The following is a 21,659-nucleotide window of genomic DNA, read 5'->3' as shown; positions in this document are numbered from 1 at the left end:
CAATTCTGTTGTTCTGTAGTTGAAAATGGGTATATTAAATAATTTTGTATTAAAAAAATGGCATATGAAAGTTAAATTACCTTATCTTATGGATAGACAACCAGAGTTTCAAATATTGACCATATTTTACAGGTGTTGTAAAGATACAATTTTTTTTCCTAAACAGCTTCCTTTACCTTAGTGCAGTCCACCTTCACTTACCTCATCCTTCGATTTTGCTTTTTAATGTTCTTATTTCTTCTGAGAAATCCTCACTTTTTGTTCTTCTGTCTGTAACTACACACAGTAATGTGAGGCTTTCTCCCTGGTGTGGAGTGTCGTGCTTGCCCCCTCCCTAGGACTACAGGAGAGTCAGGAAGCCCACTAACACACAGCTCCTTTCTCTATCTGCAACGTAGAGACCATCCTGACTCTCCTGTAGTCCAAGGGAGGGGGCGAGCACGACACTCCACACCAGGGAGAAAGCCTTGCATTACTGTGTGTAGTTACAGACAGAAGAACAGGAAGTGAGAATTTCTCAGAAGAAATAAGGACATTTAAAAGCAAATTCGAAGGATGAGGTAAGTGAGGAGGACTGCACTAAGGTAAAGGAAGCTATTTAGGAAAAAAAAATTGTACCTTTACAACCCCTTTGACTTGTATATATTCTAAATAAATGTCTGTATCATATTTGCCATCTATTTGCTTTTCATCTTAAGAAATTAATTTCATTTTACCCCATATTGTTTTTTTAGGCAGGAACGGAGTGGGACGCCAAAGAAAGAATATTTCGGAATTTTGGTGGTATCATGGGGCCTATGGAGGAGCCAACTGCAATGCAGAAGTGGGGAAAAGGACCCAATATTACAGTCACGGTGGTGTGGATTGATCCTGTAAACATCATTGCTGCTACATATGACATTTTAATTGAATCCACAGCAGAGTATACTCATTATAAACCACCCCTGAACTTGCCTCTCAGGCCAGGAATCTGGACTATTCGCGTTCTTCATCACTGGGTCCCTGTAGCTGAAACAAGATTTTTGATATCGCCCTTGACTTTTTCAAATAGGCAGCCAATAAAGAGTGGTAAGTGGTACATCGATTACAGCTCATTTTGTAAAACAAAATAACAGTGTTGAAAGATTTTCGTTGTGAGAGCGTTGGTAATATGAACATAGGCAGTATGGCTCCCCCTGCTGAATTAGTTTGCCTATGTAGAAAATGTTGTTTGACAAGGCTGACAACATTTTGTTAAGATCCATTCAAACTATTGCATTGTGTTCATGTTTGCAGGTTAGATTGTGTTATACCTTACAGAACATGCATTGTGTTAAGGCATCACGTTTATTTGAATAGGCTACCTAATGCAGCAAACAGATGCATGTATTATTTGCAGCAAGGTACCTCTATGCACACTAGTACATTACCAGCTGCAACACACATCCGGTGGCAAGGTTCATTGGGGTGCCATTAAGGAATTAATGATACAACATTGCACCGATGAATGCAATGCATGTGGCCACAAGCAACGTAATACAATGGTGTAATGTGCCATAGCATCTTCTGGCTGGGAAGTTATACTGTACTGCTTAATTAGATATTTTTGGAGCACTTTTAAATTCAAAATGAGGCTGGATCTCAGTTTCTTATCCTAGAGGTAATGTTGACAGCAAGCTTAACAGGGCAGTCTAGATTTCCTGGCCACATATTACAGCTCTGGAAATCTACAGGACCAGCTGCAAGAGTATTGCCTCCAGCATAGGTGTGCGCAGCCTAATGCATTAGAGCAGGGGTCTCCAAACTTTTGAAACAAAGGGCCAGTTTATGGTCCTTCAGACATTAGGGGGGCCGGACTGTGATCACTGGGCATTATTTGTTGCGCAAAAAATAAAAATCGCAGAGGTTATCAAATACCACCAAAAGAAAGGTCTATTTGTGGGAACAAGACGATAAAAAAATTGTTGCATGACCGCGCAATTGTTATTCAAATTGCGACAGCGCTGAAAGCTGAAAATTGGCTTGGGCAGGAAGGTGCGTAAGTGCCTGGTATGGAAGTGGTTAAACACTAAGCGCGGTGTATTTTTATATACTGTATACCCAAATGAACTCTGTCAGTGTTTGGGGCCATATACCTGCATCCACATGCTTCAAATTAGGTCCTGTGGCTGTGTTTGTACAGCTTCTGCATTCCCATATTGTGACATAAGCTGTCTGCATACATCTCCAGTCACATTTAAAAAAAATCAACTGCAGTGCGCTTTGAACGCTTGGTGGGAAATGCGCATTAAACTCAGGTACCGCATTCTAGTGTGAACCTAGCCTTAAAGTCGTTTAGATGAATGACTTGATAACATCATACTATACTCATTTAATAAACATATAGTATGTTTGTGTAGCCACAATATGACATTCCTGCATGCGATTTACAAAACAAGTGTTTTCCCAAGTTTTTAGTGTTAATTGTGCCTCTGCATGACTGTTCTGTTACTACATACTGGTGATATGTAATTGTATCTCACAGAGAACATTTTTAATTTTTATTTATTTAATCAGTCTTGTTTTGTGTTCTGTGAGCATATTTGGGCCACTGCTGTGAGCTAATGCAGTACTAATCTTCCTTAACAGGAGTGCCAGCTGGCAAATATCTTATAATAACAATAGATTGTAAAGCTTTTCCTTTTATTCTTACTCATTCTTATGTTTTACTTAAACTGTTTAGTTGTATTATTTGTGAAACTGACCATGTCACACAAATAATTTTCCATAGCAATTTTAAAGGGAACTTGTCATGACAGAAACAAGGGGTTGTCAATGTCAATATGTTTTACAACCTACAAACCAAGTTTCCAGGCTTTTAATTCCCCTGTTTTCACTAAATTGTTATTATGGAGTCAATGGAGGCATACATTCTGACCTGCATGCTTGTTCTATGGCTCTCTATGGTCAGTGGCTCTTAAGCCGCGTACACACGACCATTTTTCATGTCATGGAAAAATAAACAAAGTTTTTCTCGACGTGATTCTTGTCAAGCCTACCTTGCATACACACAATCGTGAAAAAAATGCTTGAGCAAAGCGGGGTGACATACAACACATACGACGGCACTATAAAGGGGAAGTTCCATTCGATTGGCGCCACCCTTTGGAATGATTATGCGAATTTTCCTTCTCATAACTTGCTTCTGAGCATGCACGTTTTTTTCCCCGTCGTTAAAGCATACACACGACCATTTTTCACGACGTGAAAAATTACGAGAAAAAATAGAGCATATTCTAAATTTTGAATGCCCATTTTTCACATTGAGAACACATAATCGTTTTATTGACACATTTAAAAAATTGCATTTTTATTGTCATGAAAAACGGTCATGTGTATCACACTTTAAACCCCATTTTCACTATCCCCACCCTTCTACAGCTTCAAGAATTAAGACAGTATATATAGAATTACATTTATTTGGGGTTTAATGGAACCTGTTATGAAGCAAACATGGAAGCTGCCTTTTTTATTTTCTACTGAAAATGCAAGTTGTCTGGCTGTTTCAATATCCACATTAATGAAAACATAACCAAACATGTAATATATTGCAGCTTATCTATCATTAGATGTGGAGGCTTCATTTATTTTTCTTTTGTTTGGCATCTGTTTTCACCTTGTGATCTGGCCAGTAACACCACTCCAGTATTATTAGGGTCATGAATGCAAAAATATGTGGTAGGTCCCCTCCAATGGACAAATATATGAGTCAACGAATAGCTTGGATGCCATTATATTGAATCATTTAACATGGAAGACTCAATCTCTACCTCCCGTTTGCAATGACAGTTGGCGGGTATGAAAAGTAGAGTACCCATACAATATATGGTTACCCCTTTGTTTTTTAGCCTCACCCCTCCTGTTTTGGTGGTCCTCCCATGGGCCGATGGGACTATACTCACACTAAACCTTACTATCAATTTACCACTTTGCAGTGAATATTTGAGCGAAACATACAGCTCCTAAAATTATTATTTTAGTATCCAGTTGTAATTATACATAAAATTTGAGATCCCGAGGAAGCGGATCTTTCTGCCAAACGCATCGACCTACATATTCTAAACTCTGAGGACTACCATGCTATACATGTTCACTTCCCTTAGTAGAAGACAAGTGGTAGTATTGATGTCCATTTACAAATGATGTATGTTATTATCTAGATTTTTATTGGATGAAATAAATATTTGTATATTATTTTTTTAATATTCCTTGACTCATGTATTTATCCATTGGAGGGGTATTTAGAGTCAAATATATTTTTATTAATATTTTGATAAAGGAAAATAACATGACATAAGTGAGAAACAGGAGATCAGTACAGAAAGTAAACAACAGAGATCATATGGTAAACATGTGGCAGTAGACATCCCCATTGAGAAAGCAGGTAGTCATCACTCAAGTCATAGGCCTCGTACACATGACCGAGTTTCTCGGCAAAAACCAGCAAGAAAACTGATTCTTGCAGAGATTCCTGTTCGTGTGTACGAGTTATTTAGGTTTCTCGTCAGGAAATCTGGCCAGAATCTCGACGAGAAAAAAAGAGAACCTGCTCTCTTTTTTCTCGTCGAGATTCTTGTCGGCCTGTTTCCCGACGAGAAACCCGAGTGTGTGTATACTTACCTGTCACCGTGGAAACCCGCGCATGCTCGCAATGACTTTGACGCATAGGTAGGGTGAAGCAAGATGGCGGCGACGGCCTTGGTGTAATAAACCTGCGTGGCGGAATCAGGAGACAAGTCCGCATTGGAGGGGTATTTAAAGTCCCACAACATATTTTTACATTCATGACTCAGCTCAGGGATGTGACCCTCCAATGGTATTGTTATTGATACAGCACCGTTCCCACACACGTAAATATTCAGGTGTATTATTAGGGTGTCTATGCTCTGGATGAGGGCGCAACAGAGACGCCTGTGGACAGCAGCATGGTCAGTCTGGGGGTAGGTGAGTGTGAAATGTAATAGCAGATTTAGAAATACTAACACATTGAAGCCAAACTTCAGCTCACACTTTTTAAGCAGTTACAGCAGCAACCGTTTTGTTCTGTTTGGGATAAAGGTTTTACATAAATTAATAAAAGCTAACCATTGTAAGCACCCCTGTTAAGGAAAATAAAAAAACAGAATTTTTGTTTGCACGTGATTGGATCATAAAAACCAGCAGAGCTTCCCCTCATTTCAGAGCTTCCCCTCTGATCACTTGCAGTGCACGGTATAGTTGCCTTTAGTAAATCAACCTCATTGCCTAATAACAGGGAATGCCATTTTCACTGAATCTTTGGTCCTGGTTTTCTAGTCAAAGAATCTTATTGGTGATTATGAGTAGCAAAAATATATTTTTCAGAGTTTGTACCCAAGTTCTTTTTTTTAATAAATACATCTTTGTATGTATTCAGTGCAATAATATTGGAGTTGAATTTGTTGAAAATATAATTTAAAAATGTCAGCTTAGTAAATTTCCTTTTTAAACTTTAATGTAATTATAAATCTCTTTCGTTGTGAAAGCAGTGGCTTGGGCCAATGTGTTTTTTTTATTTTGTATACACTTAGAAATGCTGCAAAGAGGCTGTTAGTGACTGAACGATCAGTAAATAGATGTCTCTATTCCCAGTCAAATTACTGCCAATATCAGATATTTTGTCTTTGGAAAAAAAGACTTGATGTCATTGGATGACTGTGTGGCAATGCCCACCTGGCAGACACATAGAATTTTTGGACGTATTGGACATACAGTGCTATCTCAAGTAAAACAACAATTTTCCTTTTCAGCTGAAGGCTACATTGAATAAATCCTTTCTGTGCTGTAGATGATGTGTATCTTGGATAGACTGCAAATTTGTCAGTTTAATGTTGACTAAAAATGAATGGGGAATTGAAAGCATCAGTCTGAATGTCTGTAAGAACCCAGTATTCATATGCCAGGGAAGTTAGTAGACGTATGTGAAGGCTTATGTGTGTGTGTTATGTTGAATTTTGACAGTGTGTCTCTATTTCTGCAACAGAGCTATGCATTTTGCACTACATCAGACCACTTTTCAGTAAGGGAAGAAATATGAATTAACTAAGATGATTATACAGCCAAATATTACCAACAGCTACTTATTTGTATCCGGAACATTCCAATCTCATAGCAACTTTTTTATTTCTTTTTTTTAAAGGCAAAAAATATTTCAAATTTTAAAGAGGAATGGAAGTAAAGTACTTGTTATCACATTTATTTTATAATGTGTTATGTGCACAAGTGGTAGTAAAGTCACAAACAAAAAAATACAGACTCCGTGCAAAGTAATGGCATAATGTGCTGGTATGCACAGCATACCAGCATATTATGACAGACTCACCTGTAAAACAATTACCAGCAGTGGCACCCTGTCACCGCTGCCAGGGCTTCCATCTTCACCCAGTCTTCCTCCTGGGTTCATGGGCTGTGGTCGTTTGAATGGCCAAGCCGCGATGACGTCACTCCTGCGAATGCACACAGGAGTCATGATCGTGCCACAGAGCTCTGGATTGTCGACACATTCAGTGTGCATACACTGGTGACGTCACCTGCTGCAGAACTTGTAAATATCTCCTAAACAGTGCATATTTAGGAGATTCATTGTACCTACAGTTAAGCTTTATTACAAGTTCATCTGTAGGTACAAGTGACCAAGCAGAGTTTACTATTGCCTCAATCTGCTGTCCATATTGCTTATATATGCACCAGTAACTTTACAGTAAAACTATATTTTTGTTATTTTATTTTCATTTATAATGGATCAGTCTAATAAAATTGTGTTTTAGGCCCCGTACACACGACCGAGTTTCTCGGCAGAATTCAGCCAGAAACTCGGTCGGAGCTGAATTCTGCCGAGAAACCCGGCCGTGTGTACACTTTCGGCCGAGGAAGCCGACGAGGACCTCGGCGAGGAAATAGAGAACATGTTCTCTATTTCCTCGTTGTTCAATGGCAAATTTCGGCTCGCCGAGATCCTCGGTGGCTTCACAAGGAACTCGACGGGCAAAACGATGTGTTTTGCCCGTCGAGTTCCTCGGACGTGTGTACGGGGCCTCAGCAATAGATGGAGCCTGATGGGTTCAATTAGCACCTGTCTTATATTCAGTTCTGAATATTTTAACAGTGAGATCTCGCTCTGCACAACTGTGAATCTTCTGTATGTTCTAGTACGAAATAAATTATAATCCAAAAGGCACAATCTTTATTGTTGGGTGTACAGGCCCAGGAATTCAAGGGCTAAGATCTCACCAACAGTACCCAAGAAATATAAGAATCTATCTGGTGGTTTAGCTCTTTAGCATCTACTAATAAATATAATATCAACCTATGGCAGACTAACTCTTAATTTAGTCATTATTAGAGCACTTTAGAGAGGAGTTATTAACCCCTTCACCTATATATATTAAGTTCTACATCTTAAGGCACAGAAAAGAGAAACACTGACTATGTGTAGTAATTGTATTAAAAATAAAGCGTAAAAAAATATATACATTTACAAGAGATGTATTCCAAGCAGCACTTAAATATCAAGTCAGTAGATGACAACCTCTCCACAGCCAAGGCAGATGCAAGTAGCCTCTGTAAAGGAACAGTATCCAGATAAGCACTGTAGAGGAACTTAAATGAAAGCCAGGTGTCTGGCGGTCGTGATGACATCACAAGGGGGCATAACTATGCATTTCATGGTGGAGCTGCCCGTTTGGTTTGGGGGGTGGCAGGGGAGTTTATGGGGGTGCAGCCTGTCACCTCAGGGGAGGCAAGGTGCAGCCTGTCACCTGAAGTGAGTTTACGGGACCTTACCAGTGCTCTATGATGATGTTGATCCTGTCTCCAAACCAACTCTCCTCCCTATCCTTCTCCTTCTCCTTCTCTCTATTCCTTATCTTCCCAATGTGACCACAGAGAGGGAAGAGAGTAGTGGTGCTGAGAGAAGGGGAGCGGGACAACGCTGGTGGTTGAAAGTGTGGAACTGCATGTTGTGCTTGTACACTCTCATGCCACCCGCTCCCCTTCCCGCACTATCCGGCCCCCCAACAGGGGTTTGGGGACCTTTGGTTTGATGGACTTCTGTTAAATCAACACGTCAAAAAAACTTTCTTGACCAGCGCTGAACGGTTTGTTTTGGACAGCTATGGGTGCTACTTTCAGTATACAGTGTACCAAGTAGGGGGGATCCCTCCACTCACATCATTTTGGTGGATGAAGGAATCTGTTGGCTGAATAAAACAAAAATTAACAGTGTATGGCCAGTTTAAAGTGGAACTTCACTCTATAAATCAACTATCTTTAAGCCTTATGCTACTAGCATTCGTAAACAAATGGGAAAGTATATCATATTTACTTGTCTTAAACTTTTTAAATTTCTTGAGTTACTACCTGGTTTTCCAGCCTAGGCAAATGAAATCATGCATCCCAGATGTCTTCGGGAGTGGAGAGGAGTTTCTCAGATAAGCACATCCTCCTGCCTGCATGCTTGAGCTGAGGGCAGCTGGATTTCAGAAAGTAAATGCTACATGAATCATCTGCCCTTACACAAGTTGGCCACAACCAGAAATGCTGGGGACATGTTTTTAAAAGTGATTTCTGAGCAAAAATATAGCATGAAGACATGGAGACATGAGTTTGCTGTAAAGATTAAAAATGAATGAACTAGCGTTTTCGGTTTGTGGTGCTCAGATGAAATGTAGTTCTACTTTAACTTGCTGGTGCACGCTTATGGCTTTTTTACTAATAATCGGTGTGCTGCAATGGTATAAAAATAACCAGCAACTAGGAATGATTACTGTATTTATTGACGTATAACACTCACTTTTTTACCCTGAAAATAGAGGGTAAACTGTGCCTGCGTGTTATACGTAGGGGGCCGTGGACATTTTTTTTCTGAAACTTCCCTCTTAAAGTTAGGATGCGTGTTATACAACTGTGCGTGTTATATGCCGATAAAGACGGTATTTATATTTTAAAGTGCTGTATATGGGGCAATGCACTCCCTTTTCATGTTTCATGTCCAGGAAATGTCTACAATGTTTACATCCCTACCTCAATGTGCCCTAAGCATAAAGCATTCACACAGTTGTGGATGCTGATGTTGCTCCACCTATAGCAGTCAGGGGATTTACCATTTTTTTTGCCATTATTCTACCCACACAAAATGGCTACCCATGTGATCATTCTTCCAAAAAAAATGTTCTTTTATTTTTCTGCTTAAATGTAAAAAGCTTTCCACTCATCTCAGATCCTATTTATGGAATTCATTATAAAATAATGCTCCTTCCATCACAGAATGAGATTCAAACTGTGAAGAGCACAATTAATCATTTCAAATGAACAGCATATGTTGTTTTGGTTACTGGCAGGCTATTGTGTTTACCTCAGGAAAACTATTGCAGCTTTCATTTGTTCTGACCAAAAGTATTTTTTAATATACATTTATACCACATTACTAATACAAAATAGTGAATACGAAATAATGCATAAAAGTTTACAGATATTAGTGACAAAAAGGAAAATAAGTAGTGAGTAAATGACGTGACAGAAGTTGATTGTGAAGGAAATGTACTAGTTGTGCCATCCACAGAGAAAGCAAAGTGCTTTGGACAGTAATTGCCCATTTATTTTTTACTATTTCTATTCATTGTATGCCATTTGCGTCATCTGACTCAACTTTTTGTTGGCACATGCTGAGAGCAAATGGACTCCTAATAGTGGCAGAATGTATTCAAAGTCTGATCTGGTGACTGATTTCATTATGGACAAACCTAGAGTATAGAGAAGCTTGTACTTCTGTTTCAAAGGATTTCCTAAATTAAAACTCTGTTTATTATTTTTGTCAATGTCACAAAATTGTTCGTCAGATTTGGATTTCTTTCTCCAAAAAAAATGTATCTAAAAATATAGTAAAAATATTTGTTCTGTTTCTCCTAATGTACAAAGGATTAGAAAGCAGAAAACATTTCTGTAGCTTCCAACAATGTATGTTTAGGCCCCCTATGATCCCAGTAAACCCAATACAGTTCTACTTAATTCAGGCACAAATGGGATATGCGTTTTAATGCTGAACTCCAGTCAAATATAAAAGACACACCTTAACACAGCTTTGTAACCAGTACAAGATCGATAAATGCAAGCAATGTAGGTACCTACACTTGACTTATGCCGCGTACACACCATCGTTTTTCCTGACGTTCAAAAAGCCGTCGTTTTTCACAAGCCTGACTTGTATACACACGTTAATGCAAAAAAACATCCGACCAAAGCATGGTGATGTACAACACGTACAACGGGACTATCAAGGGGAAGTTCCTTTCAAATGGCGCCACCCTTTGGGCTGCATACTTGATTCTGAGCATGCAAGTTTTTTCCCCATGGAAAAGCATACACAGGACCGTTTTTTGCGACGAGAAAAAGATTGACGGGAAACATGACGAGAAAAAAGAGAGCTGGTTTTAATTTTTTTGCGGGCAGTTTTTTCGTTGAGAAAACTGCTAGGGAGCATACACACGACAAAAAATGGCAGGTTTCTCATCGTAAAAACCGGTCGTGTGTACAAGGCATTAGTCTCTTGCTGTCCCTTTGTAGCAGAGCTCAGAATAATGAGGGAGAGGCAGTACAATGAGCCAGTCAGTTTGTGCACAGTACAAGGGGCATGTTGATAGAAGGGGAGGGCAGAATGACAAAAAATAGCTTGTCAGTTTGCTGGTTCTCGTTTCATTGTCCAGTCACATGGTGGAGGTAGGGAAGGGGACCTGGAAAAGTGAAACTGTCCCAGAGAAATGTCAGGTTCCTTCTCCTGCCAGGCAAAGCTGTGATGTGTGACAAAGATGTATACAATCTCAGAACTTGATGGACAGAAATACAAATCATTTAATAAGTAAAACAGCTCACATGTTGTATATGTTCTTTGTTTCTTTATTTATCTCTTTGCCTGGAGTTCAGCTTTTTGGTGAATAGCACAACACTTAGATGGCAAGAATTATGGTGAGTCCTAATTCGGGTGTAATGCTAGTAACCAGAAAGGGTATTTGATTTCCTCTTTCGGAAACTGAAAATCACCTTTATTGCTTTTGTAAAATAACTTATAATGTTACATTATTGTTCTGTATTAATTTGATGTTTTCTATGTTTCAGATGAAGTTGGGAAATTTCATGGAGGACCTTCAAAAAAGGCTTACATGGAACAGAGTTTCCAGGGACTGAACCCAGTATTAAATATACCAATTAATTCCATGCAAGTGGAGCAAGCAAAAAAGAATGCTGGACTTATAGGTTCTAAACTAGAAAGCTGGGTTGACAGCTTGGCAAGCAACATCTGGTCAGCAGTGGACATCTGCACCACAGGACCATCCTCCTGTCCAGTCATGCAGTCCTGCTCCCAGACTGCATGGAGCTCACTTAGTCCTGACCCCAAATCAGAACTTGGCCTTGTCAAACCTGATGGGAGATTGAGGTAGCATCTGGTGCACCCTTCAGTGGCATGGGATTTAAAAGGGAAAATAAACCATAGATTCACAAATCCACAGAAATGAAAAGTCTGAGCAAATGAATAGGGTTTATTGCTTTGTGGAAGCAACGAATCATCCATTGGCACAGGTGTTTTGAAAAGTCCTTCTTGGATGTCGTTGTGGGTTTTTCCTTACATTTCGATTGATAGCACTTCCCTACAATTGGCAGGGCGCTGACAACAGACGCTGATTAAGGGCTCACATGCGCAAAAGTTTCATGTATTGTATAATTATGGGAAGCCCCTTTGCACAAATGTCTTCTATATTTTTCTACTTCCATGTATTTGTGTGTTTGTCATTGGTATTAAGAAATATACTTACAAGGAGTTTATCATATGCCATTTAAGGAACATGGTTTCTTTATTGCATTGTAAGGAAATAGTAACAGATAGCCTTTTAATGACTCCTGTGTTGCCAAAGAAATGCAAAAAGGCATTGCAGACAGCCCTGGCAGCCAAAGGGTTATATAATATAAATATTCTCTTTTTCAGCTTCTTGCTACCTGTAAAGGGTATAATGTAGTTGCACATGTCCATTGGCAATTAAGTAGACGTCAGTTTTTATTCATCTAATACTATTTTAATGAAAGCTAAGATACGATTGGTTAACAGACCTTTTCCCAGAATAGCATATAACCTCCCAAAGTAGTAGTGATTGGTGTCAACCCAGTGCAGAGTCATCTTTTTCATAGGTTAGACCAATATTCAGAAAACAAAATTTGTGTAGAGACTATGATCCATAAATGTTGGTCCCTCTTATTACATTCTACGAGGTACCTAAGTGATGTTCATTCTTGGAAAATGGTTGTATCACAATTTATATTGGTTCAGTGCATTAGATGGCAGCCTGCAAGACTTGTAGAGGACTAACATTTGTTTTTTGATATACTATTTTAAAGGGAGACCACATAGTGTGTATTCATTATTTTCATTATTCATCTGGATTCATTTGGTAAATTTGGTGTTGTGATTTCACAAGACTTTAAAATTATGCAGTCCCAATTTACAGGAGCAAGAGGTCACACTGGGGTAGATTAACTAAAACTGGTTCACACAGAGTCTGGTTCAGATGTAAATAGTAACCAATTAGCTTCTACGTTTTTATCCCCGTTCTCATCGGGCCGATTTGACATGCGATTTGACATGTCGAATTGCCACCTATTGCAGATAACGGCACCGTCAGAATAGGTGCGATGCCAACTTTGTGGTGCCGCACAGATTCCCAAAATTAGTTCCTGCACTACTTTTGGCGACTTCGGGGGCGATTTCAATAGACATCTGTGCAGGAACCCTCACAGATGTCTCTGAAAGTGCTCCTAAAGTCGTATTGAAATGCAGGTTTAAAAACATGCAAGTTCAGCTTATTTTACACTATTTCAAACCCACCTTTAGTGTGAACACAGGCTTATTGTCAAAGCTTAATTGAATAAGCTGAAGTTAGAAGCCGATTCTTTGTGCAACAGTTTTAGTAACTGAGCCTGATGGTAGAAAAATGATTATTAAAATAGTTATTCCATGAATGGGTTTACTGTATTAGCAAGGACCAAAGAGAGAAATGTCTTCCTTTTGCCTGTGTGAAATCCCCTCCTCTGTGTACACAGCTTCTCTAATCAGAAAGAGCTTCCAGCACTTAAAACACTAACACTTCACCACCAGAAAACACTGTACTTTGTCTAGTAGCTCTTTGGCAGCCATTGTTTCCTTGTGTCTATAGACTCCTTGTGCAGAGTCTATATATTCTTCTCTCCGCATTAACAAAAATCCAGCAGAAAACCCTTTTATCACTACCACATTATCAAATTTACCATGATATGCTGTTAAACAGGTTTAATACCCTCCTTTAACATAGCAATGTTGTAATCATGTTTAATCAGAGTTCATGACCACATGACTCCTACAAATGATCCTGAGAATTCTGTAGTGTTAGCTGTGCTAGCACCTAAAAACCAGAGGGTTTAAGCAGTGCAATGCTGCCACTTCTGGCAAAATAGTAACATATAAGTAGTAATGTATGTATTCTAGATATTTATTATTTATATTTTTAGTCAGTGACTAATTGGCAAATGCTGCTTTTGCAGCCTAATGTTTATCTTACTAACTTCAGCTGCCTTTCTTCAGTGAAGGCGGGGCGCTTTGCATTTAATGTTTTACCCTCTAGTATAGAATAATATTTGGTTTTGCTTTGATGTAATGTAGTCATTGAATCAAATTGTTCATAGCACCATGGAAAGACTGCACCCTTAATTGTATTTATGATTTTTTCTTTAATTTCCCTGTTATAAATGATCAGGGGGCAGGCCTTCAGTAAATACCCACAAATGTCCTTGGGTTCCCTTTGATGATTAGTTTCAACCCAGACAATTAATTATTTGCACAGGTCATGAACGGTAAGACTTCATATAAAACATGGCTTCAATCTATGTACGCCAGTATATATTCCTTGTCAAGCTTATTTAATACAGTGGGGCAGTAGCCTCCAGATTGTAGTTAATTGAAATTTGTCCAGCTAAGAAAGAATAAGTATGCTAATGTAATAAGTGTCTATTGTAAAGTATAAAGGGCTGTCCGGGTTCAGCTTGGGGCTTCAGTATTATAGGGAGGCTTTAACTAATATAGGAAAAACATGTGTGTCAGGAAAAAACAACCCCCCCCCCACCCCATACTGAACGCATCGCAGGGGATGCAGGTAACATCTAAGGCAGGAGCGGACATGCTACCTCCACTGAATAGTTGATGGGTCAAACGTATGATGAAAGCCATTCTTTCTTTTACATGAAAAGTCTAGGGACATGGATGAAAGACCAAACCAGGGCTGGGACAATGGGGTGGGCAGGAGGGGAGGCTGCCCCTGGCGCAATGGTTTATTGCAGGTATGGGGGGCGCCCTGACCTAACTTTAAGTGAAAGGGGAGTGCAGTTTGGCATCTTTGCCCTGGGCGCTGGGTGACCTTGTCCCGGCACTGGACCAAACTATGGAACAACAATTTCAGAAGTTTTGTAGGTGATACTAGGGCATTTACCAGTGCCAATGAAAATGGCATGGACTAAAAACAAGGTGCAGAGTTGCACCTAGGAAAAGTATGCAGATACAGAGCAGGTTCCAAACAAGCATGTAATAAAAAAGTTAAATTGAGCAAGAGAAATTTTGCTAAAAGCCAACAGTTTGACAGTTAGTTGATCACACAATAGGATGCACTGTGGATCTGCCACAGTTCCTACGTATCAAGGTTGCCTCCCCTTGGTGTAACTAATTGCAGAAGTCCTCTAAAAACAGCCATGAGTGTGAGCATTTAGGGTGCGAAAGGCATTTTCATTTCAGAACAATAATATAGTGTCATAGACAAATTAGGAAGGGAGTTTGTTTTGCTTTCCCCTTTCAGACCCTCTTTGTAATTTGAGCCAACCAACTTTTTTTGCTAGGCAAATATGTTTCAGTTAATACACATCTGTTCATAACAAGATTCAGCAATTTTAAGGCCCTGTTCATACTTTGTGCATCTGAAATTGCAGACAGAATTATGTAATTCTGACCATGATTCCAAATTGTCCTAAGATCACGGCAAAATGCACCTGGGGTTCTCTTCTTTCTTAATTGGACCCCAAATGTGGCTAGCAGACATTCCACGTCCCAAAAGGTGTGGAAGCTTCTTTGGTGTACTTGTCACACATAGGGCAACCCAATTAAGTGAATGGGGCCTAACACTTTAAGCATCTAAAATAATTGAGCTTGGAGCTCTAATGCCGTGTACAGACGGTCATTTTTTGTGATGAAATAAAATGACATTTTTAAAAATGTCATTTAAAATGATCGTGTGTGGGCAAAATGTAATTTTATGTCTTCTGAAAAATGACAAAAAAAAAATTCGAACATGCTCAAATTTTTTATGTAATTTTTTAAAATGTCATTTTTTGTGTCATAAAAAATGATCGTGTGTGGGCAAAAATGACGTTTTAAACCCGCACATGCCCAGAAGCAAGTTTTGAGATGGGGAGGTAAAACTACCATTCATAATGGAGTAAGCACATTCATCACGCTGTAACAGACAAAAGAGCACGAATCGTCTTTTACTAACAAGTAACCAGCTAAAAGCAGCCTCAAGGCGAATAGAACTTCCCCTTTAGAGTGCCGTCACTTTGTTCATCATTTTTCAAAACGATGGTGTGTATGCTACATCGTTTTTGAAAATGAAGTTTAAAAAATGTCGGTTTTTTTCATCACATAAAACGTCATTTTTTTTTCATCACAAAAAATGACCGTCTGTACGCGGCATTATAGAACTAGATGGATCAAACATCTGATGAAGAGCATTCTCCTTTTTGTCATGAGTGAAAGAATTGTATCTATTGGCTCAATGTGTAAAATGCCATTGTTTAAGTAGGTAAAACAGGTAGATTAATGCAGTCATGGCAGTGCAAACTTATAACCTACTGGATTCACCAGTGGATTACCCCACACTAAAGTACAATTTGGACACATGTTCCCAGTAGGGGCCTATTGATTTAAATATGCAGTGGGGGTCTATATTGGCTGGGAAAAATGTAAAATCCCATTCTGCTAGTCAACTGTTTTTTTTTGGGGGGGCTTTCTAGGGACTAGGGACATCAGTATAGGGCACCTTAATGTATCTAAATTGGCCAATAATAAAGGATGGTGAAGTGAGATACATGACAATGTGATGTAATGTGTACAGCGTTGAACTGTTAACAGTTAAAATTAATTTGTGAACATATGATATCGTTTCAGCTTGTGCTGTAAGTGTGATCACTCAGTTTCAATACAGTATTTTTCCTAATTATAAAATAGGAGTTCATTCTGATGTAGTGCACAAACTGCATTGATTTGCCCAAGGGTGCTACCACCACCAGTGCTACCTCTCAACATTCTCACAGAAGAAGTCCTGCATTAACCTACATTGATTTGAATGTATAAACTATGCAAACTGTGTCCTGTTTTTTCACCTTGATCACCTTTATCATGAAAAAGCTTCGAAGAGTTAAAAGTTAACTTGCCTTATAAACAGCAAGATCCTGTACAGGCTTCTCTGATAACAGAGTGAATATGTCTGGCGCTGTTCAGAGTGCTATATTTGTACATTGTAATAATGTAATTTTTTTAAAGCTTGATCATCCAGTGGTTGTTATATTACTATGCCATTGACCATCTCAAACCTTATTTCATATGGGAGGTAAAGCAGAATTCCAGCTAAACAGGTTTATACACAGTTAAAATACATATAAACCAACTGTTTTATCTATCTAAACATTCTGTTCAGGCACTTTTCTAGTCAATTCCGTCACACTATATAGCCATGAGAGTGACGCTACTACTCAAAGTCTGCATTAATGCAGCTTCCTGGGGAAGTCTGGTCTGTGCTGCCCATTATGTAAGTCTGCATGAATGCCTCTACTATCATCCCCCATTACATGAGACATGATAGAATGACAACACTTTGTAGTGCAATACATTTTAATGGTCCAACAGATCTGGCGTTTCCACTATAAGCCTGATTTTTCAAACAGAAACTTGGAATTCTATAATAGAAACCTATTTAAAGATTTATATCTAGATAAAGAACTATTTATCTAGAGCAGTATTGAATATACAGTTTATTTTACAAGGAATACATAACAGGACTAAAGATTTTTTTTTTTTAATAATTGGCTGGAGTTCTGCTTTAAACCAAACAATTGAACTTTATAAAAAAAAATAGCAAAATATGTGCTGGGAAAAGCAAAGGTTAGTGTGGATTGCCATAGCAACTAATCAGAAAGCATTCTTTATGACTGTTGTAACTATACGTCAGAGCTCAAAACTGATTGGATGGGGTTGCTGTGAGTTACTGCCCTCTGTCTTACTAAATAGGCAGAAGGTGCCATACTTTGTAAATTAAAAAAAAAAAAAAAATTTGCACTTATATGGCTAAATAATATAAAATAAACAATAAGGCAAGAAGAAAAGTACAGTAAAACCTAGCAGATAGATTTTCTCTCCCTTCAGTTTGAATTCATTAAGCTGTTTGCTATGGGTTACTACTTTCGGCACCTAATCTTTGTTCTTTGTACTGCTTTGCTGGATAAGCCAGAAAATATACAGCAAATTGTGTCAGAGTATTTTAGAATACTTCTGAATACTGAATTACATTACTAAATAGTTGGCAGATCACCTAACACAAATTTCCCTAGAGTAAAATGTAATTGTTTTTTTTTGCACCTACCAGTTATAATATATATCATGTGCATTTATCATAAGTGTTTGGTTTAACTGAATAGTTGCTAAAAACATTTTGGATTGGGCAAAATTGTGAAGTATCCCTCATAATTACTCGTCTCAGAGATGTAAGAGTTTATTTGGCACAATATTTTGTTACTCTGGTAGTGGCTGGTCAGAAAATGTGCCTTTTCATTTTCAGAGTCTCAAAAGGTTTCTACAAAAGAGTTGTCTCGTTTTCAACAGCTTTGCTTCTGTTTTCGTAAAGGATTTTTTTTCCACCTAGCCCTGTAAATCTTCATTTGTTTAAAATATTTAAAGGGAATATATAGCGATTCTATATATATTATCTGAATTTATTATGGTTATGACTAAATAACTTTTTAAAGATATAAATTAAATCGGGTAAATATAAACCATTATATAAGAATACCTTTGTAGTTTTTTTATCTAACCTGCAGATTTAACACTAGGATCCCTTTTACAGGTTTTGCAGAGTATTCTTAGCTGTTCTGTTGAAAAAAAGAAGCATGTTTACAGAACATAGTAGTTCAAGTTCCAGTTTAGACATGCAAATAAATGAGTCTAATTTCCTCCTCCATGCTATGTTTAGATAAGGCCTTATGAATTCGATGTTTAATTCCCAGATTCTGAAAGTAAACAGCTGTTGTCACTGGTACGCCCTGTATAAGACATGTATTTGTTGAACAAAGATTTTAATAACATATAAAACATAGTAAAACATTTAGAACTTCAGTTTTAAAATGTGCACACTTGCTGTAAAGTAAAATGTACTCCAAATTATTGGCTTTCCATTAATTCTGCACAGGGCAATTAACCAACAAATGTTTTCTGAAGAAAAATGACTTCTTCTGTATTTTAGGAATCATTTTTTTATTAGACACTTCGGTAGAATTTGCAGCTAGGACTGTGGAAATAGAGTATTTACTGTAGATAGCTTTTTTTTTTTGGTAATTTGCCTTTACCAGAAAACTGCCTATGTATATGGGGGTCGACAAAAAACTGGGCAGCTTTGATTAAAGTTGACTATAGATGTAGGCCACTTACGTACCTCATGAAGCCTAACCTGAATATTCACATGGTGTTGTTAGAACATTGCTAAGTGAGCCAGTTATTACTGTTCGTCTTCACCATCACTCTCAAGCTCAGCTCAGAGCTACTTCATTAGGGGAGAAAAAGTGTATGTGAGGGGGTTTGAATTTGAGAAAGAGCTCAGTCCTGTGATGGTGAACAGTAATAACTGGGCCTCACTTAGCAATGGCCAGGAGTTTTCAGGTCAGACTTCATGAGGTACATAAAGGGCCTACACTTATAGCAAGGACATTATTCAATCCTGGTCAAAGTTCCACAGCTTGTTTTCATCAACAGGCATCCCTTTTCGGCATAGGCATTTTTTTTTGGTAAAGATTAATTAATGATTTAAGCTTGGAAAGAAATAGCCTTATGTTGAAACAGCCAGCCTTGGGGCCTGTGCTGACAGGCATTTGTTTGCTTCAAACGTGTTTTGCATTCCCATACAAGTCTATAAGAGTGCAAAACCCATTGAACACTGGTCAAATGCAAGTCAGAAGAAGGTCCACTGCGGGTTAAATGCTATTGACAATTCTGAATGATCTCAGAAGCATCTCAAACTGATGCCATCAATACAGGCCTAAAAGCATTTGTTGTGCTGTTCACCTGCTAGTTAGCCTCACTTTTTGGGATTCTGGTGAGTTGAGGTTTCCCTAATACATAAATTACACAGCATCCACGGAAGGGGATTTAAAATAAAGATTGTTTTTGTAAATGACTGAGTCTTTGGCACTGTCCCTTTGTTCAAGAGGTCATTAGCAGTGTCATGGGAAATACTAAAAATGAAAACACTTTAGGCTTCACTCACACCTGTGCTAAGGCCCGTACACCATGAATTGGTCATTTCTTTATGCGTCTGGAGCTTCAGATGCTGCATGTAGTCCATGTAAGTGTATAGGGATGCAGATTTTGCAAGGACACAGCCGTCCTCCTAAGTTGACACCCTCCTGCATCCGCACAACTGTAAGATTAGAAAGACTACTTGTGTTCCTGCAGCCTCTGCATCCTGATAGACGTACATGGACTGCTCGCACATGGCTCCAACTGCATACACAAATTACAGGTTCACAGGGCACAGGCTTATAAACAAGGCCTCAGTTGTTTGTTAGGAGAAATAATCAATATTCTTTTCTTTCTTTTTTCTTTCCATTCATCTGGTGATTTAGCCAGTAAATCACCTCCTGTATTAGAGTGCCTCCATAATAAATGAAAGAGCACAGGGGCACCATTGTGAGTCTGGAGGTAGGGAAGTGTTATACCGCGTACACCCGATCACACAAAAGTTCTCCGAACTCTCGTCCATCGAGAACACAGTGACGTACAACACTACGACGAGCCGAGAAAATGTAGTTCAATGCTCCCAAGCTTGCAATTGTTTCTGAGCATGCGTCGGAATTTTGCGTGTCGAAATTGATACAGGTGATCGGATTTTCCGTTAGGAATTTTTTCCATCTGAAAATTTGAGAACCAGCCCTCAATCTTTTGTTGGCAGAAATTCCCACAGCAAAAGTCAGATGGAGCATACACACTGTCGGAATTTCTGTTCCAAAAGCTCACATCGGACTTTTGCTGTTGGAATTTCCAATCATGTGTACGGGGCATTAGATGTCCTAGCAGATTTAAATAAGTTAACAAATGAAAGCCAAACTACAGCTAATACCTTACAAGCAGTTACAGTAAACAGTTTTCTTTCTTTTGGAATACAGGTTTTACATAAATAAATCAAATAAGATCATTGTAATCGCCCCTGTCATTGTTAAACGGTTTGTCTCATCCCTGTAACTGCCACATCTGCAGGAGAGCCTGTTATTTTGAAAAAGAACAGACTTACTGGCCGAATCACCAGGTTAAAATAGAAGATAGAAAGCCTAAAAGAGAAAACAAATGTAGTCATCATATCTAAGAATGCTGCAAAGTAATACATGTTTATTTAAAGCAGTATTAAACTCAAAATCAAAAAAAAGATTTATCTTTTTCATATTCCCCTTAATCCATAAACAACAGCAAACCTAAGTCAGGTTACTAATGTAAAGACAAACAGGTTAACATAGAGAAAATCTATTGTGTGTTGAATTACCAACACTTGCAAAGTGTCAGTGGTCTTTTTAAAAGAAAATCACCATAAGAGAAACATAGGGACTGCCATTGATGCAATCTCCTTTTTATAGTATTTGTAAACTCTAAAGGTTTAGTTCACATTATATGGCGGCAAACATCACTGTGTGCTTACTTGTTAAGCAAGTCATTTTTGATAAACGTTTTTCTATGTTTCAGATCTGAATCTCCTGCCAATATTGTTAGCACTACTCAATGTTCTTCCAATTGCAGGCTGACACTGCTGAGATTCACCCTTGCATGTTCCCGCTGCGCTCCGGCGCCTCTCTGGGCTCCCTAATGCGATCAGGGAGCTGGAGAATGAATCTGCCGCTGGCGGCGGTATACCATAGAGCTGACCAGATGGTCCTCTGTCATCTCTATGACCCTTGGAGGCCGGAAGCCACGTCAGATGTAAACACTGCCGTTTTTTAGCTGGAAATTCCTTGCAATAGGAATAAAAGCGATTCAAAAATGTATAGGAAAGTGTAAACAAAATAAAAATAAACAATACAAAATAAGTATATTGCCCACATTCCCTTGTGCTCGCACGCAGAACCGAACACATACTTAGGTCACACGTCTGCATATGTAAACAATGTTCAAACCACACATGTGAGGTATTGCTGCAAACGTAGAGTGAGAGCAATAATTCTAGCACAATACCTCCTCCGTAACTCTAAACTGGTAACTTGTAATTTTTTTTAAAGCTTAGCCTATAGAGATTTTTAAATACCGAAGTTTGGAG

At 38.6% G+C, this 21,659-nt stretch overlaps 1 protein-coding gene across 1 annotated transcript in view; it reads left to right on the top strand.

Moving 5' to 3' along the window:
* Positions 1 to 11,855, top strand: part of XYLT1 (xylosyltransferase 1) — a 421,691-nt gene extending 409,836 nt beyond the window's left edge. Inside the window, exons 10-11 of the mRNA XM_040356908.1 lie at positions 735 to 1,068; positions 11,146 to 11,855. Of these exons, the coding sequence (XP_040212842.1) occupies positions 735 to 1,068; positions 11,146 to 11,468 (657 nt within the window). The 3' untranslated portion in view covers positions 11,469 to 11,855. The remainder of the gene's footprint in view (positions 1 to 734; positions 1,069 to 11,145) is intronic.
* The last annotated feature ends 9,804 nt before the right edge of the window (positions 11,856 to 21,659 follow it).

Source organism: Rana temporaria, chromosome 6 (genome assembly GCF_905171775.1).
Source record: "Rana temporaria chromosome 6, aRanTem1.1, whole genome shotgun sequence".
NCBI classification, from domain to species: Eukaryota; Metazoa; Chordata; class Amphibia; order Anura; family Ranidae; genus Rana; species Rana temporaria.
This window is presented reverse-complemented; position numbering and strand designations above follow the sequence as displayed.